This window comes from Erpetoichthys calabaricus, chromosome 17, assembly GCF_900747795.2.
Source record: "Erpetoichthys calabaricus chromosome 17, fErpCal1.3, whole genome shotgun sequence".
Lineage (NCBI taxonomy): Eukaryota > Metazoa > Chordata > Cladistia > Polypteriformes > Polypteridae > Erpetoichthys > Erpetoichthys calabaricus.
The window spans coordinates 43,740,374-43,760,201 of record NC_041410.2 but is presented as its reverse complement, the minus strand read 5'-3'; the positions used below and the strand labels follow the sequence as shown (position 1 = coordinate 43,760,201).

The 19,828-nt window shown below is 40.0% G+C and overlaps 2 protein-coding genes across 9 annotated transcripts in view; both read right to left on the bottom strand.

The window, feature by feature from the left end:
• LOC114667240 (EGF-like repeat and discoidin I-like domain-containing protein 3) overlaps positions 1-19,828 on the bottom strand; it is a 742,682-nt gene that overhangs the window by 20,304 nt on the left and 702,550 nt on the right. The window lies entirely within an intron of this gene.
• The window catches only part of LOC114668041 (inositol hexakisphosphate and diphosphoinositol-pentakisphosphate kinase 2-like), a 300,171-nt gene that overhangs the window by 139,660 nt on the left and 140,683 nt on the right, over positions 1-19,828 (bottom strand). For all 8 annotated transcript variants that reach the window (XM_051920820.1, XM_028823642.2, XM_028823634.2 and 5 more), the window contains exon 12: positions 18,251-18,326. In XM_051920820.1, the coding sequence (XP_051776780.1) occupies positions 18,251-18,326 (76 nt within the window). The remainder of the gene's footprint in view (positions 1-18,250; positions 18,327-19,828) is intronic.

The window sequence follows — 19,828 nt, the reverse complement described above, 5'->3', positions numbered from 1 at the left end:
TTGTTTAATTTACTAGTTTCTCAAATCCCATCGTAACTAAAGTAGTTATATCACTGTATCTGAGTGTGAATCACAGATCTACAGTGATTGGAAAGAGAATTATCAGTATACAGCATGAAGCACTCTCTGCCTCAGCCATTCACTATTTGAACTGCTCTCATCCGACCAACGCTTCATAGCCTTTTCTGTTCGGACCTCGTGGTTCACAAACACTTTCATCCCATAACTATAAACACACTCAATCAGTCCATCAAGTGCTCCTTGTAGAACTGTTTGTACTTGCAAGTTACCGTGAGGTAATTGTACTTAGGATACAGTTATAATATTGCGCAACCTGAGCCACTTTATAAAGCGCGTACAGTATTTACATATGAGGACGATATAATTTTTAAGATGAAATGCAGCAAAAATATGTTGATTATATTATACAGATAAAACTTTAACTACATGGTGCCGCAGTGCTAGCAAGGAGTTGGCTCTCCGTTCACGGATTGTTCCTGCCTCGTGCTGTTTTCATGCTGTTGCTGGCACGACACTGGAAGGATAGATGGATAGAGTAATTAAACATTACAAAGATATTTCGATGTTCCTTAAAAGTTTTGAAAAATCGGCGTTCCAAGCTTACAGATGGCTTAACGTCTATTACAGAGCTGATTGTGTGGCGATTGGGTATTTGGAGAAAGAAAAGTAAGGACAGGAATTGGGGGTTAGTACGTTTGAAAAAGACAGTACTTCTGTAATAAAGCATTTCATTGAAGGTCACGCATGGCGCAGCAAGCATCTTGTTGCTGTAAGACATGAACAATCACTGCGTCACCGTGTTCCCATGTTTAATAACCTGATTTAACGCATATCATCATGAAAATGATATCACGTATACTTCTCAGTATTTGAATTACTCAGAGAGCTGTAATATTACGAACGTAATGGATTCTGTGTCCTGTCGGAGGAAGAGCACGTAGTGATTCAGGCACATAGAGCACATATAAGATCAAATACAGTACACAACAAAGCATTTAACGTGCTACTTTAGTTATGATGGGATTTGAGAAACTAGTAAATTAAACGATTTTAAGATGAAATTTATGATGTTCTATTTTAATGACAAAATAAACTACGTGATTAAAGTGGAAATTTCGAGACTAAAGTTGACATTTCGTGCTTTTTTCGAACTGTGTGCCTTTTTTTTCACTGTACCCTAATAAACTTTCATATGACACTCAGATGGTGGGCTACAAGTCACCTTTTCACGCCTACTTTGATATCTGACAACTTTTTTACTTCGGGCACTGTACGACTTTGTGAACTTGAGCTTTCAAGTTTCTCCAACACACTATGTCACTCGATCAACTTCCTTTTGTTGCTTATATGTTGGCGAACGCAGAGATTCCTGTATCTGGATTTTTCTGTACATAAGCACATTTCGGCTTTTGTGCTTACATCATGTTATATTGCGAATTCTACGCACGGCGTTATCCATGAGGCCCCAGGTCTTTTTGCGTTGGTGAGTTCACCAGTGCTTGCTTTCTTTCTCAGAATGTACCAAACTGTAGATTTTGCCACTCGTAATATTGTAGCAATTTCTCGGATGGGTATTTTCTGTTTTCGCAGCTTAAGGATGGATTCTTTCACCTGCATTGAGAGCTCCTTTGACCGCATGTTGTCTGTTCACAGCAAAATCTTCCTCATGCAAGCACCACACCTCAAATCAACTCCAGGCCTTTTATCTGCTTAATTGATAATGACATAACGACGGACTTGCCCACATCTGCCCATGAAATAGCCTTTGAGTAAATTGTCCAATTACTTTTGAGCCCCTGAAATGAAGGGATTGTGTTAAAACGATTGCAAAAAAATGTGAGGCAACTAAAGCATTTTTTTGTTCACCCCACTGAATTAAAGCTGAAAGTCTGCACTTCAACTGCATCGGAGTTGTTTCATTTAAAATTCATTGTGGTAATGTACAGAACCAAAATTAGAAAAAAGTTGTCTCTGTCCAAATATTTATGAACCTAACTGTATGTTCTCTTTTCAAAAAATGCAATATGAGGGTTTTGAAAACCCTCTCTTTTGGGAGAACCTGCTGACTATGGCACAGACACTCTGGCTGGGCTAAAGAAAACCCCTGTGGAGAGGGGCTTTGCACATATACCCTTTTGGAATGTTCACTGATTTGAATGTAGATTCCCACTCTGTGAGCTCAATGGAAGCCAAACAAGAACAAAATGCAAATAAACTGCAAAAAAATGCAGGTTAAAAGTATTTGCTATTTCACTGTCTTTATATTCTCTCTCATCTTCACTGTTTCTAATACTCTTCAATTCCTCCTTGACCTATCTTTTACGATATTAAAAGAATCTCTTTGGGCCGTTTTTTTTTTTTTTTTTTTTACCTTTTCTGAAATATTTGTCTCCAAATGTCTTTTAGCCCTTCTAAAAAACGTTTTAACCATTGCTCTCATATGCCCTGTGGTTGGTAATGGAAAAATACATGCTTTATACAGCTAGCTATTTTTTTTTTACCTCTGTAACTTCATTCTTAGCTGTCTATCAGTTCTCTTTACTTTCTTAGTGCTTCTAATTTTGAGATAAATTTGTCCTGAATTATACATAAAATACTTTTCAACTTCAACTGTCTAAACACTTAAAAACTTTTCCCAATTTATCTTATGTAGGCTTTGCTACACATCTGTTCAAAATTTGCTCCAATAAATTAAACTGTTTTATATATACTCTGTTGAAATTTTATTATTGTAGGAGCAAATTTCAAAGTGTTTAATGCTTATGCTACAATTCACAATAGTGTTTTCTTAATTTGTTTAGAATGTGAGTTTCTCATAGCTACACAGATAATGGATAATTCTGTTTAATTCCTAAAGCTAACTTGTAATGGAACTTCCTTAGAATCAGAATTCACTTTATTGGCCAGGTGCACAAATGTGTACTAGGAATTTGTCTTGATAGTATTGGTACAACATACAAGGACAACACAGAAAACAAATGATCCTGTACATATAAAAAGATAAATATAAAATGCTAAAATATGATGCAGCATGCAAGGGCAATAACAAAAAAATAGAGATAGTACAATTAAAATTCCAGGTAATCTAGTGTGTAGGTATACATAGATTGAGTAGAAACTCAGACATGATTAATAAGAATACCTGCATGTGGAACAAACTGTTTAAGTGATGCGTTGAGCCATTCATATAGCATGTGATAGGTGAGCAGTTTCCGGAAATCAATGATCATCTCCCGAGTTTTCTTTAATGTTATGGGCCAAATTATTATGGCTGCACCACAATGTCAGATGTTCAACCTCTTGTCTGTATATGGACTCATCATTGTTTGAAATGAGGCCTATTAGTGTGATTTATTGCTCAGCTTTATCTGAACTCCAGTAATAAAATGTAGTCAGTCTTTTTGATTTACTTTGCTTTTAATGGAGTAATGACAGCATACAGTTTTCTGACTTGCTCATGTTTCACGTCTCCAGGTTTGAATGTGTAGACATATGACTATGTTATATAGAGAACTTGTAAAAGAAACTCAAAACAACTAACAAAATAAATAAGCCTTGAATAGAAACATCTTACATGAAAACTTTTCTTTGGTATTTTCATTTAGATTTTCAATTAGATTTTTTACTAATACTTTTAAAATGAAGACGTTTACACTGGAATTATTTGCATGCATACATGTCAACAAGTCACACACATTCCCTGTACTCCATAAGAAAGTAGAAACCGCAGAACTTTTGCAATTACAGCTATATTTTTTGTCAGAAAACTGCCACTGATTGACTTTTAACCAGAAATTGCAATCTGAAGACTTGTACTCAGGAATTTGTCAATTAAAAGAAAAGACTGCTGTAGAGGTAACTGTGCTCTTCTTTTTTGTTTATGCATGATTGAGACTGAAAGAGACAGATACTGAACCAGAAGTTAAAGTGACTGTGATAAAATGGAAAGGCATTTGGACAACTGTTTTGTTAATGGCCAAGATAAGAAGTTTTGACTTTCCTTGGCTAAAGGACCATCTCAATTGTGACGTTGTTGATGTTGGAAGTTTTTACCTGGAAACACTGCTCAGTTACTTGTATAACTTTAAAAATGTCAGTATGAAGTTCAAGCTCCACACTTAAAGCACATATTTGAAAAAGGAAAAAAAAAAAATGTTTTTTCACCATCACAGGCAACTGCTGAGGTATCTGCACATTCACCATCAGCCACACTAAAACTAACAGAACTAAAAAAGGGTTCAAGAGTTTGAAATGTTTAAAGCACACAAGCAAGGACAACTGATGTCTAACACAGGTGCTTATGCTCAAAATGAAAGAAATGATCTCCATCTGATCTTGTGGAAACAACTAGGAAGGTCAGAATGTAACTATTGAAATGTTAATTCAGCAAAAGGGAAAGTAAGAGGAACCTCCAGTGCTGCATTAAAGAGGTACCAATAATTGATGGTGACCCTCTGACGTACATATCTTTTATTTGAGCATTTGATTATGCTGTGGACAATGCATTTGATTACATCTTGCCTGAAGAAGGGGCCTGAGTTGCCTCGAAAGCTTGCATATTGTAATCTTTTTATTTAGCCAATAAAAAGGTGTCATTTTGCTTGACTTTTCTCTAAAGCGATGGAGATAAATTCTATTTCCTTGAGTAATACACTAGAGGCTTTCCACAGGAACTTGTTAAAGGCTCTAATGGACTGGAGCCAGATCCATGTTACAAACAAGCAAGGCAACTGCTTGAAACTTACTACAGAAATGGTTTGCAAACAGAGCACATATAAAAAAGGCACTGAACTGGCCCCATATGAAATCATTAGACAATGGGAGTGCATTAGCAGATCTGGTACTTTTTCTTAATAGCTGTAAGAATGTCATGTTTACTGCAGGAAAACATGAGAAAGAATTTGATACTAGTGAAAACCTGTATACTGTCATCTTGAAGCTGTCTCAAGATCTGAGGCAGGAGTGGAGAAAAGCAGCCTGCAGTACTGAGGAATAATAGGAAGAGCTGTATGATTTGCTGATTTAACAGGTTTTCTGCATCAACATGCACCAACAACAATATCAACAGAGTAGGGAATATGTGCTTTTATGGTGTCTGGTGAAGATATGTAATATATGTGGAACCTATTAAGGTAAAATCTAAGAAAAGTGAAAGATGTACGTACAAGCATATTTTCTTTATAGATTCTGGCAATACAGTAACAATTTGTACCAAGAATCTTCAAAGACAGTTAAATCTTCAAGGAAGAACTCAAATGTTCCCAAGAACACTGATTCCAGCTAACTAAATGTTCTCTTTTATCAGATTTGCAAGTCTGCAGTTTCAATGATAACATATATATTGATTTACCGAAAGTATATACGCAGGTACGGTTTCCAGTAGACAGAGAAAATATTCCATGACAGGAGGAGATTGTGAAGAGGACAAATCTTTAAGAGGGTACATCTAAAATTTATGAATTCAGACAATGATCTATTAATAGGCATCAACAACCCTCAAGTCTTTGAGCTGTGGCAAGTTAATTCTAGCAGAGGAGATAAACCTCATGCTATGTATACTGCACTTGAATGGATGGTCAGTGACCATACAAGGGAATAGACAACCTTGCAACACACAGTGGTAAGCTACCAAAACATGCAGTTAATCAAGTATCAATATCAGAAATTAAAAAATGTTGCATCAACAGTACAATACAAATTTTCCAGAGTGCAGCTGTGAAGAGAAAGAAGAAATGTCACAAGAAGACATCAAGAACATGCGCATAGTTTCAGAATCTGCAAGACTGGTACGTGGCCATTACTGCTGAAATTTGCCTTAAAAACACGAGAAACTACCAAACAATCACTATATTGCAAAACAGTTGCTACTGAACTAAAGGGAAAACTGAGTAAAAATTCAGGTTTCCATGAAGACTATAAAGCTTTTAGAGACACAATTGAAAAGGGTTATGCTGTCAAGGTACCCAAAGGAAGCCCAAAGAAAGAATGAACCACAATGCAGGTAGAGTGTTCTACATCATGGTGTGCATCGTCAACGGAAAATAAGATTTGTGCGGTTTTTGACTATACAGTACCTATCAAGGGACTTGTCTTAATGAACAATTACTGAAAAGGTTCTGACCTAACTAACACGTTCATTTGTGTCCTTATAAAGTTTGTGGAGGAGCCAGTGGCATTAATTGCAGATATTAAATTGATGTTCTACCAAGTAAAAGTCCCAGATAAAGACACTGACCTTCTCTGCTTTTTGTGGTGGCCTACAGGTAATCTGTGTAAGGACTTGGAAGAATTAAAAATGACAGTACATCTTTTGGTGATACTTCTTCACCCAGTTGCTTTTGTTATGCTTTGTGTAGAACAGCTAAATATGCAAGAGAAACAAGTTCCTAAGGAAGCAGCTGACACGGTGCTTCGTAATTTCTATGTGGATGACTGTCTAAAGACAGTTGCAATGAAAGAAAAAGAAACTCCATGTTTCAGGTAGGAATCTCACCTGATCAATTGGGTGAGTAACACCTGAACAGTCTTATTGTCTGTTCCTGAAGAAGAGAGAGCTCTTGAACAAAATAACTTATACATAAGACTTAGTGTGCTCCCAACAAAGAGTGCCCTGGGTGTCTGGCTTGGATTCAGGAACGGACTACTGGACTTCATGTTTGCCTGGTTAAAATGCAAGCATCTTCATAGCCACTTACTGTTGCGGAGTAACAAGCATGTAGCATTAGTTTAATTCTTGCATTATTTCAATAAAGGGGATCCAGAGTAAAGTTATGAAAAAGCAACTTACTATATAGCAAATCCAGAGAAGGTGTCAGCTTGGCCGACTGAAGCACATCGTGGGTGAGCTCACGTGTGTATGCAAGGCCGCCATGTAATTTAATACAGGCCTTGCAGGGTTTTGGCGTAGCATGTAATTGGAACATGCCGGTGTCTGCCGTAGTTGGAGGTACGGAAAAGAGTACGTAGGATTGGTTGAAAGTAACACTCCCTATTATTAAAGGGACTTCCTGCCTAATAGGGGACATTCTTTCCTTCATTTGGTTCTGCCTTTAGACTGACTAGAAAGAGTAAAGTGGCAACATTGCACAGTATTTTAGTATGCAATACTGGCTGATGGCTTGTGCTTATTTTTGTACATATTTTTCTTTTTGCTTCTTATAAATATCTTTTATATTTATATATTTATTTATATACTTATTAGGTTTTGGTGCACTTTTGTACATAATTTTGTGGATTATTTTTGGGACTTATAACTGTTGTGTATTAAGGAACCACATCTTGAACTGCATAAATTAACAGAGAAGACTGCCTTTCATAGTGTATATGGCTTTCAATTGATATGGGGACACTACATTGCACTGTAACTATTGTAAATAATAAAGAAATAAAATGGTGATTGATTTTTGTGTCGAGGTCAGCAGCGCACCATCCCCACCATATACAGTGTTGACACTGCACTGCTTCCCCTTCCTGAGACGGCGGATGGTGGACTAGAATCTCCTTGAAGCCGTCCGAAAGTCGTTCTCCATGGCCTCCCCAAACTCCTCCCACGCCCGAGTTTTTGCCTCAGCAACCACCAAAGCCGCATTCCGCTTGGCCTGCCGGTACCTATCGGCTGCTTCCAGGGTCCCACAGGACAAAAGGGTCCTGTAGGACTCCTTCTTCAGCTTGACGGCATCCTTCACCGCCGGTGTCCACCAATGGGTTCGGGGATTGCCGCCACGACAGGCACCGACCACCTTACGGCCACAGCTCCAGTCAGCTGCCTCAACAATAGAGGCACGGAACATGGCCCATTCGGACTCAATGTCCCCCACCTCCCTCGGGATGTGGTTGAAGTTCTGCCGGAGGTGGGAGTTGAAGCTACTTCTGACAGGGGGCTCTGCCAGACGTTCCCAGCAGACCCTCACAACACGTTTGGGCCTACCACGCCTGACCGGCATCCTCCCCCACCATCGAAGCCAACTCACCACCAGGTGGTGATCAGTTGACAGCTCCGCCCCTCTCTTCACCCGAGTGTCCAAGACATGTGGCCGCAAGTCCGACGACACGACCACAAAGTCGATCATCGAACTGAGGCCTAGGGTGTCCTGGTGCCAAGTGCACATATGAACACCCCTATGCTTGAACATGGTGTTCGTTATGGACAATCCGTGACGAGCACAGAAGTCCAATAACAAAACACCGCTCGGGTTCAGATTGGGGGGGCCATTCCTCCCAATCACGCCCTTCCAGGTCTCACTGTCATTGCCCACGTGAGCATTGAAGTCTCCCAGCAGAACGAGGGAGTCCCCAGAAGGTATGCCCTCTAGCACACCCTCCAGGGACTCCAAAAAGGGTGGGTACTCCGAACTGCTGTTCGGTGCTTACGCACAAACAACAGTTAGGACCCGTCCCCCCACCCGAAGGCGAAGGGAGGCTACCCTCTCATCCACCGGGGTAAACCCCAATGTACAGGCTCCAAGTTGGGGGGCAATAAGTATACCCACACCTGCTCTGCGCCTCTCACCGGGGGCAACTCCAGAGTGGTACAGAGTCCAGCCCCTCTCAAGGAGATTGGTTCCAGAGTCCAAGCTGTGTGTCGAGGTGAGTCCGACTATATCTAGCCGGAACCTCTCAACTTCGCGCACTAGCTCAGGCTCCTTCCCCTTCAGAGAGGTGACATTCCACGTCCCAAGAGCCAGCTTCTGTAGCCGAGGATAGGACCGCCAAGGTCCCCGCCTTCGGCCACCACCCAACTCACACTGCACCCGACCTCTTTGGCCCCTCCCATAGGTGGTGAGCCCATGGGAAGGGGGACCCACGTTGCCTCTTCGGGCTGTGCCCGGCCGAGCCCCATGGGTGCAGGCCCGGCCACCAGGTGCTCGCCATCGAGCCCCACCTCCAGGCCTGGCTCCAGAGTGGGGCCTCGGTGACCCGCGTCTGGGCAAGGGAAAACGCCGTCCAAAATTGTTTTTCTTCATAGGAGGGACGTTGTGGGTCGGTGGGGGGAGTACTTCGAAGACCTCCTCAATCCCAATAACATGCCTTCCAATGAGGAAGCAGAGCCTGGGGACTCAGAGGTGGGCTCCCCCATCTCTGGGACTGAGGTCACCGAGGTGGTCAAAAAACAAAACTCCTTGGTGGCAGGGCCCCGGGGGTGGATGAGATATGCCCGGAGTTCCTCAAGGCTCTGGAAGTTGTAGGACTGTCTTGGCTGACACGCCTCCGCAACATCGCATGGACATCAGGGACAGTGCCTCTGGATTGGCAGACCGGGGTGGTGGTCCCCCTCTTTAAGAAGGGGGACCGGAGGGTGTGTTCCAACTACAGAGGGATCACACTCCTCAGCCTCCCTGGAAAAGTCTATTCGGGGGTTCTGGAGAGGAGGGTCCGTCAGATAGTCGAGCCTCGGATTCAGGAGGAACAGTGTGGTTTTCGTCCTGGTCGCGGAACAGTGGACCAGCTCTATACCCTTAGCAGGGTCCTGGAGGGTACATGGGAGTTTGCCCAACCAGTCTACATGTGTTTTGTGGACTTGGAAAAGGCATTCGACAGTGTCCCTCGGGGAATCCTGTGGGGGGTACTCCGAGAGTATGGGGTACCGGCCCCCCTGATAAGGGCTGTTCGGTCCCTGTACGATCGTTGCCAGAGCCTGGTCCGCATTGCCGGCAGTAAGTCGAACCCATTTCCAGTGAGAGTTGGACTCCGCCAGGGCTGCCCTTTGTCACCGATTCTGTTCATAACTTTTATGGACAGAATTTCTAGGCGCAGCCAGGGCGTTGAGGGGGTCCGGTTTGGTGGGCTCAGGATTGGGTCACTGCTTTTTGCAGATGATGTTGTCCTGTTTGCTTCATCAGGCCATGATCTTCAGCTCTCTCTGGATCGGTTCGCAGCCGAGTGTGAAGCGGCTGGGACGAGAATCAGCACCTCCAAATCCGAGACCATGGTCCTCAACCGGAAAAGGGTGGAGTGCCCTCTCAGGGTTGGTAGCGAGATCCTGCCCCAAGTGGAGGAGTTCAAGTATCTCGGGGTCTTGTTCACAAGTGAGGGAAGAATGGAGCACGAGATCGACAGGCGGATCGGTGCGGCATCCGCAGTAATGCGGGCTCTGCATCGGTCTGTCGTGGTGAAAAAGGAGCTGAGCCACAAGGCGAAGCTCTCAATTTACCAGTCGATCTATGTTCCTACCCTCACCTATGGTCATGAGCTATGGGTAGTGACCGAAAGAACGAGATCGCGAATACAAGCGGCTGAAATGAGTTTCCTCCGCAGGGTGTCTGGGCTTTCCCTTAAAGATAGGGTGAGAAGCTCAGTCATCCGGGAGGGGCTCAGAGTAGAGCCGCTGCTCCTCCGCATCGAGAGGAGTCAGATGAGGTGGCTCGGGCATCTGATCAGGATGCCTCCTGGACGCCTCCCTGGTGAGGTGTTCCGGGCACGTCCAACCGGGAGGAGGCCCTGGGGAAGACCCAGGACACGCTGGAGGGACTATGTCTCTCGACTGGCCTGGGAACGCCTTGGGATTCTCCCGGAAGAGCTAGAAGAAGTGGCCGGGGAGAGGGAAGTCTGGGCATCTCTGCTCAAGCTGCTGCCCCCGCGACCCGACCTCGGATAAGCGGGAGACAATGGATGGATGGATGGATGATTTTTGTGTCTCACTGCCTATGGACTGTGTTACAACTCCTGCATGGCACTGTTTTATCTCCAAACATCTAAATAAACTGAACCTTTTTCACTGTTTTTGTTGACGTGTAATATGTTTGTCTGTGATTGCTGGTCCTGTTTTGTCCCGAACTACGATGACGTCCCGCATGTAGTTCGGGGTCCACATTCCCACTACACAAGGTGTAACACATTCACAGTCTTCACAATGGCAGTATGTAAATCCAGCAGATCAAACATCAAGAGGACTAGGCCTAGAAAGTTTTGTCAAAAGCAAAATTTGGTCACAAAGACCTAGCTTCCTAATGAAGTGGCCAAAAAAAAAAGACAGATCAAATAAATGATTTCCTCACTGAAGATGATCCAGAGATTAAAATCTGTGCAGTTAATTTGACAACTGCAGAAGAGTTCACTGAACCAGTAAAAAAAAAAAATCAAAAATAAAAAAAAAAATCTAAATCTACTACTCAGAATGGGTATGCCTAAAGAAAGCAGTGACATGGTTTCTCATGTTTAAAAAACATTAAAAACCACTGCACTTAAAGTCCCCAGAAAAGCAAAAAAATGAGAAACTCAAAGAAACACAAGATATACAAACCTTGAATAGAAGCACCTAATATAAGAACTTTTCTTTGGTATTATCAATTTTTTTCTTAATGTTTGTTCAAAATGTTTTGCTTTGAATTTATACTAAAACTTTAAAAACAAAGACACATGAACTCTGGAATTACTTGCATGGATATCTATTAACAAGTCACAATCATTGCCATGGTGCTTGGGACCTTTTTCCATATGTCTGTGGTTCTCTGTGTGAAGAAAAACTTCATAATGTTTGTTTCAAACAAGTGAGTTGTCCCTGTGTTCTTGTTGAACTTATTTTAAAGTAACAGTCTCGATCCACTGTACTAATTCCTTTCACAATTTTAAACACTTCAGTTATGTCACCTTCTAAATTCCTTTTGCTTAAACTGAAAAGATTCTAATCTTTCTCATAACTATTTCCCTGCAGTTCTGGAATCATTCTAGTCACCTTTCTCTGGAATTCTTCTAGCACTTCTATGTCTTTTTTGTAGCCTGGAGACAAAAAATGGTACTCAGTGCAGCTTAAGCATACTTCCTTGAACATGTATGCTACACTTCATGCAATATAGCCATTGAGCCTTCTTAAAGGCTTATGAGCGCAGTCTGGAGGTTGATAGTGAAAACTATTTCTCCTAAATCCTTCTCATAAGGTGTACATTCAAATTTCAAACCACCCACTGTCGATTCAAGTCTAACTGTCTTACTTCCTACGTGTAATACTTCACATTTACTTACATAAAATTTAATCTGCCAAAGCCTGTATTCTGTCCATGTCCCTCTATTAAGATTCAACAGATTCTAGATCAGTGTTTCCCAAACTCGGTCCTGGTGAACCCCTGTGGCTGCAGGTTTTTGTTCCAACCGGATTCCTAATCAGTGACAACACCTGATAGCACTGATCTCATTTAATTAGCTGGTATTTTTTTTTCTTTGATTCGACATTCAGAAAAGCATAGCAGCATGATTTTTACATTTATACGACATTTAGAAATATTTCTGCTTTTGCTATAGATTTAAATGCTTAACTCTCTTTTGTTGATTTCATTATACTTTGCCCTTTCTCTGTGCAGTTTTTCCCCCTTTGTTGTATCTTAATAATGACAAATTTAAAACGAGCAGAGCAGACACGCAGGAAAACAACACTAAATAATCAAAGGCTGCAAGTACTTTAGCAACCGACCCACTAATGAGTAAATAATGGATTAATTAAACAATTAGAAGACCTAGAAAAGTAGAATGAAAATCAAGATGAAAATACTGTTAAAAGGAAAAAAAATACATTATTCCTATATACTGTATTTTTTGCACCATAAGACGCACTTTTTTTCCCCAAAAGAAGGTTGGAAATGTCTGTGCGTCTTATGGAGCGAATATTGCGTCACAGACCATGATGTGTATTACCTGACAAAAGTCGACATCCAGGGGTAGAGGGCGACAAAACTCTCTGATACGTTACAGGCATTCCCTCTGTGCTTGGAGGAATGTTAGACTCATTGACTTGGCATCTAATCCTTGCGTGTGCGTGAGTTGCGAAATGTAAACAAAGGCAAGATGGCATCGACATCTCAGGAGGGAGCAAAGCGAGTGCAGAAAACACATGTTTTGCGCATTATCACCGAGTCAGACTCTGATTTTTCAGAATCTGATTTTGTTGAGAGTGATCAGGAGATCGAATAAGAGAGTGAGGAACTGGCATCAGCTGTTCAGGACACCAGCCGATGCCGCCCCAGCTGAAAGCATTCGTGTAGCCGATGCACCTATGGCAAGGTTCGCATGGGAGGAATACCTAGACATTGATCCGTTGGAGCCAAACTGGCTACCGGACTTCACAAGACAGTATGGCTTGCTGTTGGACTCGACAGATTACCAGCCGCTGGACTACTTCAGGCTGTTCTTTCCTGAAGCTGCCTTTCAGCTACTGTTAGACGAGACAAACAGGTATGCAGAGCAATTTTTTTAATCGAGGGCTGTGCTTGCACCGCATTCTCGTTTTTCAAACTGGAAACACACAACAAAACACGAGACGAAGGGCTTTGTGGCATTACAAATATAGATGGGACTAGACTGGCGATATGACTTCAGGTAGCATTGGTCCAAATGTGCGTGATGATAGGTACGTGCTCCTGCAAAGTGACTGTGAGCAACTGAGCTTCATAAATTCTGACACTATCGATGAGGAGTTCTTGGGGTTTCCATAAAACTAGAAGAGTGCTTGAACCTTAAAGTCTTTCCTTATTTGTTAATGACAGTGATGATGTTTCTTAATACCGCTGTTGAATTTACATGGTTCAAATATTATTCTGCTATATTTTATTAAACATATGTACACCATTTGGTTCAGAATATTTTTTTTCTTGTTTTCCTCCTCTAAACCTAGGTGCGTCTAATGGTCAGGTGCGTCTTATGGAACAAAAAATACGGTAACTGCTTGGTACATTTTAATTTCTATATTGTTCCCTAAACACAGAACTTGGGAAATATCAGTTCACTTAATTACCCCAGGAGTTCAATTAAAAACAGAAGCTGGTTGGAGCAAAAACCTGCAGCCACAGGGGTTCACCAGGACCGAGTTTGGGAAACACTGTTCAAGATTATCTGCCAATCGAGGATAAATATTACCTCGTAGATTTCAGTCTATTTAATCTGAGCAGTACTTCTCCCTTGACAATTTCCAAATCACTCAGTTCTTTGTAGTGGTCCCTGTTATTGCTGGGAGGTTGCCCATTTTCTTCCAAGTGAAAACTTTAGAAAAATGCAACTTTAGAGGATTTGCTGTTTAACTGTCTGTACTGTATATTTTAAATACCCTTTACTATTCCTGATACACTTTACTTTTTGTTTCTACTAATTTCTAATTTTGGGATGAACTCATCCTTCATTACATGTAAAATGTTTTACATCTGTTCCATTGCTCCATACTGTTTCTACACTTAACTTATCCCAGATTATGTCTATTAGAAATTAGTACATCTTTTAAAATTTGGCTTTCTTAAAGTAGCACTTAACAGTTTTAGTCTTTGCATCCACATTCTGTGAAAACACTGAGAATTGAATAATATTATGATAACTTGATCCTAGCAATTCAATCACCTATACACCCTGAATTCTATCCTGATTATTACAACATTCTGACATTGGTGCTTTAACATACTGTGTAAAAAAAAAATAATAAACTCCTGCACTCTACCTTAATATTAAGTCCTCCATGACAGTAATATCCCCCTGTAAACATTTTTAATATTATTAAAAAGATGTGCATTGACATTACTGTCTGCACTGGGGAGTCTATTTCACACTCCTAACATAAGGCCTCCCTACTGCTTTCCAGACAAATCCAGATGTTCTCACTAAGATGTGGGTAATCATCCAACTGAAGAAGATTTGCATTTAAATTATGTTTTATATAAATGGCAGCCCCCCTTCCTTTTCCGTTCCGTTGAAAAATGTGAGAATGATGCGGTTTTTGTTAACCGTAAGCAGCTTCATTCCATTAACATACAAATCATCTGTGATGCCAATATGAGACTGACAAACAACAGGACTGCTCTGGCATAATGCTGCATAAAAAGGCATCTCCAATTAAAAATGCCATTTGCAGATCAAAATCAGCGAGGACAGATGTGCTTCTTCCTCCTCCAGTTATTTGCACACTCTGCCAATCACCAGTGATCCACTTGGTTGCCAGAGATTGGACTTTATTTTATTTTTTTGTAATTTCAGGAATGGTGCAAACATGTTGCCATTCAATATATTTGCACTTGTTGATGGCACCCATGCTTAGGTCACAAGATAAAAGTTTATTTGCATTCTTCTAATTTAAATAATAAGTACTTCTATGAGTGAGGAAAGCTCAAGTAAAAAATTTAACTTCCTCTGCTGAATCTCAGTGGTCATTAATGCAAAGCCTTTAACTGTTTCATAACCAAACCAAGAATTAACCAGAGATGTTTCATATGAAACAGCTTCGATTGGTATGATTATTCCAACTTGTAAGGCCCTCACTCTGTATTTAAACAATCAGTTGTCCAGTAAAAGCAGTGACAGAGTAAAACAAATGGTGCAGGAACTTTTGAAGTATGTACATAATAGATTCCAGGATGTCGAATCAAATCCACTTCACATTGCTGTACTTGACCTACCTTTTAACACTAGAATTACCAGAGTCTACGAAAAAACTCGTAGATCCGGCCCACTTTAAATCGCTTCTTAAATCCGTTCACACCTCTCCGCCAGCGTCTTTTGTCCTCTAAATGTGCTGATAAAAGACAAGCTGCCAGCAGCCTGCTATTCCATCCCCCCTCCGACTTAGAACGTGAACGCACTTTTCCCAGCTCATGCCTTGATTGATTGTCTGGGAGTGAACTGGAGTTTTAGACTTGAAATAATACATCGTTATTTGGAACACACGCATTCCATGTGTGCACCGTTTCTACAGTAATCTGTGTAAACACATTGTTAAAACAGAATCTTTTTCATATTTTAGTAATAAATGTTACAAAATGTAGGCATAAACTATAGAATGTGTAAAGCCCGAGTTCCTAAGATCAAATAAACACTTCCACAAAAGCTTCACACGCCATACAACAGCATCCGTGGCGTAGCGCGCTAAGATTTGCCTCTCAAAGTGAGTAGCTTTTCTCTGCCTCACAAACATGAGTTCAATTCCCCGCTGGGGATAAAGTGTTACTTCTTTTTTTTCTTTTTAACCTCAAACGGACATAAAATTTGTAAATTGGTATGCACTGTCAGTTAATGAGATCGTTATATTTTCATGTGGGATGCTCCTTTTAAAATATTTTTTTAACAATTGAGACTGCAATTAAAATGAACAACTGTCCTTATAACTTATTTTTTTCAAGATCCATAACACACAGACAGACAGAGCACTGCGTAATACAGAGACAGACAGGCAGAGATATACAAATAAACAGGGAAGGCACATGTACTGAAAGAAAAAAAAAAATCAACGTGTGTTGTTCCTGCAGCACTGAATGAGCTCACCTGCTCTAACATCACCCCTCCCCCCGATCTGGCTCTCTAAGTAACAGCACAAGTACAGACGCAAACCAAGTGTAATCAAGAGTCCTGGTTCGATCCCCACTCACTCCTATATTTTCCATTTTCAGTAGTAAGCTGCTCTTTTTGTTAATATTATACAGTACACACATGCATTTGATTTGTGTCTGTACTTGCGCTGTTACTTAGAGAGTCAGATCGGGGGAGGGGTGATGTTAGAGCGGGTGAGCTCATTCAGTGCTGCAGGAACAATGCACATGTTGATTTTTTTTTCTTTCAGTACATGTGCCTTCCCTGTTTATTTGTATATCTCTGCCTGTCTGTCTCTGTATTACGCAGTGCTCTATCTGTCTGTGTGTTATGGATCTTGAAAAAATAAGTTATAAGGACAGTTGTTCATGTTAATTGCAGTCTCAATTGTTAAAAAAATATTTTAAAAGGAGCATCCCACATGAAAATATAACGATCTCATTAACTGACAGTGCATACCAATTTACAAATTTTATGTCCGTTTGAGGTTAAAAAGAAAAAAAAGAAGTAACACTTTATCCCCAGCGGGGAATTGAACACATGTTTATGAGGCAGAGAAAAGCTACTCGCTTTGAGAGGCAAATCTTAGCGCGCTATGTCACGGATGCTGTTGTATGGCGTGTGAAGCTTTTGTGGAAGTGTTTATTTGATCTTAGGAACTCGGGCTTTACACATTCTATAGTTTATGCCTACATTTTGTAACATTTATTACTAAAATATGAAAAATTTTCTGTTTTAACAATGTGTTTACACAGATTACTGTAGAAACGGTACACACATGGAATGCGTGTGTTCCAAATAACGATGTATTATTTCAAGTCAGATCTACGAGTTTTTTCGTAGACTCTGGTAATTCTAGTGTTAAAGTAAAATGTTTCACTTCAGAAAGTACAATAGCTAAAGCAAAATTACATGTCTTACAGGCTGTGGGAAAAAACTGATATATGTGCAGCCACAAATAACTAAAGAAAGTGAACATGTGACAATAGAAAGTTAAAACCCAGTGCAGGAGTTTGGTCATGCTAGGATTGTTTAGATGACAAAAAAAACATCAACATTTCAGCTTTGTTGCCATTTGTGCAACAATATTCTACCTATATTTCAGAGATCCGTTTTCAGCAATGATTCCTTGTATTGGTGAAAAGTCAATTCAGATTTCCTTTACTCACTAAAGCAACCTAAGTCTCTTTGGGAACACCAGCTACAAGTGTAGCATGTGAAAGATCATTTAGCATTGCTGGTAATGTTTGTTTGACGAGAACATGTAGTCTTCTTCAAGATAGTGCTAAAGTTGATATTTCTGAAGTGGAACATCGGCTTTTTACATCGACAGAAGCTAGAAATAGTATCTCCAAATTTAAACTGCATGACTATTGAGTTATGATTAATGTTTTTGAGATAAAAAATGCATTTTTGAAATGTTTCAAGTTTTCAATTTTGTTAAGTGCATAAAAATAGAATTCAGTGTCAAACTACTATTAACAATGATAGGTAGAATTTAATAAAATGAAATAGCATTGTCAGCAATTGCTCCTATTTCAATTAATATACTTTTCGTATTTGGCCTCCCTGGAAACCAAATATTCGTATTTGTCCAAATAGTGAAAACTTGACATTCAGTACAGCTCTAGTTAACCTTTAAGACTTTAATACAGTACAGATTTTGACTGACCAAAAAGCTTTAGGATGAGGAAAAAACATGGTGAATTGTACAGAAATAACAGCACACTCCACATATTCTAGATCCCCTAAAAAGCACCACTAATCACTGTACCATTGTGCTGCCGGTTAACAATGTTGCATTCTAAATTATAATGTTGCATTGTTTTCTTACCTTTCTTTCTACTGCACACAGCTTTGTATGCAACATACTTTAACTCGAGCTGCATGATAAAAAACTTGAATGGTTCTTCTTTCAACAACAAACTACAATATTTGAAAAAAACAACAAACATTTTACCTGCAACTGTTTTGGCTTTTTCAACTTCAGTTTTCCCGTCTTGTATCCCCCATATTTCTCAAATAATTCAAAAAACCTGGAAAACCCAAAACAAAAAGTATTTTTTAAAAATGATAAGCAAGAACCAGATTCTTTACATTCAGTCTAGGGATCAATTCATAAATTAATGGTATAAAACAGCTCTTTTCCCATAATGGTTATATTTTATATGACAGAATACAGGATATAATCAAGGAAAATAAAACTACAGTAACATTTTCTGGAACATAATTTAGCAGTAGAGAGTAGTGCATAAACAATCACTGCAAACAGTGTGGTGACAAATACACTCACATGCAAGATATCACCTTGCCTTTTCTACCAGGTGTTTAATAACTGATGTTGGCTAGAATGACTGGGAAATTGTCTGCCAAGCATCATAACTACCATGTGGCATTTTCTAACTTGCACAATAATTGAGGGAAACAGTGCAGGAACTAAAGTTAGTGAACACTTACAAAAAATAGGCTCACCCACATGATAAAATGTTCTTAGCTTTAGGTTTTGATGTTCTTACTGTGTCCAAATCAAGTTATGTTCAGCTGCTGCTGCTGCTGTAACAAAATGGACAAGGTGCCATTTTAGATTTTGTTTTGGAAGACACTGAACAATTTGACTCTAATAACTGCACATTACAAAGCTGTACTTTTATTTATGTTTGTGTATTTTCTCTCTATTTGTGTTTCTTCTCGTTATTTTTTTGTTTTGCCATTTTTTCACTTTAATTTATTTTGCTTTCAAACATGTTTCTACTAATTCAATGGTAATATTAATATCTATTGTATTACAGTCAGGGTTTCTTTCCCTGGCTTGTGTTTTTTCTTTGTATTTGTTCTCTGTTTTATTGTTGTTTTTGTTAATGCCAAGATACTCTTTTTTATATTTTTATGTTATTCTTGTCAGTTCCACTTATCATTTGTTAAGGGTGTTTTACCTCTTAAATATGGTAACACTCCATGTGCTTTGTGGGTATTGCCCCAGGAGTTACTGCTGCTGGACCTTCCTTCTGGATTTATATTCTCGGTCAGAAGTAAGTCTCATCATTGTTCACCGAGTGTTCTAAGGATTCCTTTGAAACTACTGCAGTTTCATTTGGATTTACTGGTTTTTTGTGACTATAGTACATCTTTCTCTGGGTTTTGCTCCTTGGATTGTGTATTGGAACTTGTTGCCTTGGATTGCCATTTTAGGTATTATCCTTTTGTTCTCGAGCATTTTGTTAGTTTTCTATTTTAAAGAAACTAATTTATAAATATTAGATTTGATTGTCTACACAGTCAGAGGTTTTACGGTTTCTCATCCTTGCATGTTTTTTTTTTTTTTTTTTTTTTAACTTTTAAAGCAAGCTCCCCATTGTTAGCCCTGCATAGGCAAAAGCAGGCCAGTAGAGTCTGAGGACTTACAACCTTCAGGTGAGCTTTGTCTGGGTTGAGAAGTTCCCTTGTACTACTGTACTCAGAATCTCTTTCTAAGCTGTCAGAGGGTGCAGGTGTGCATTACGCACCCTGGAGTGCTAAGGCAATCAGCCAAACTGTGCGC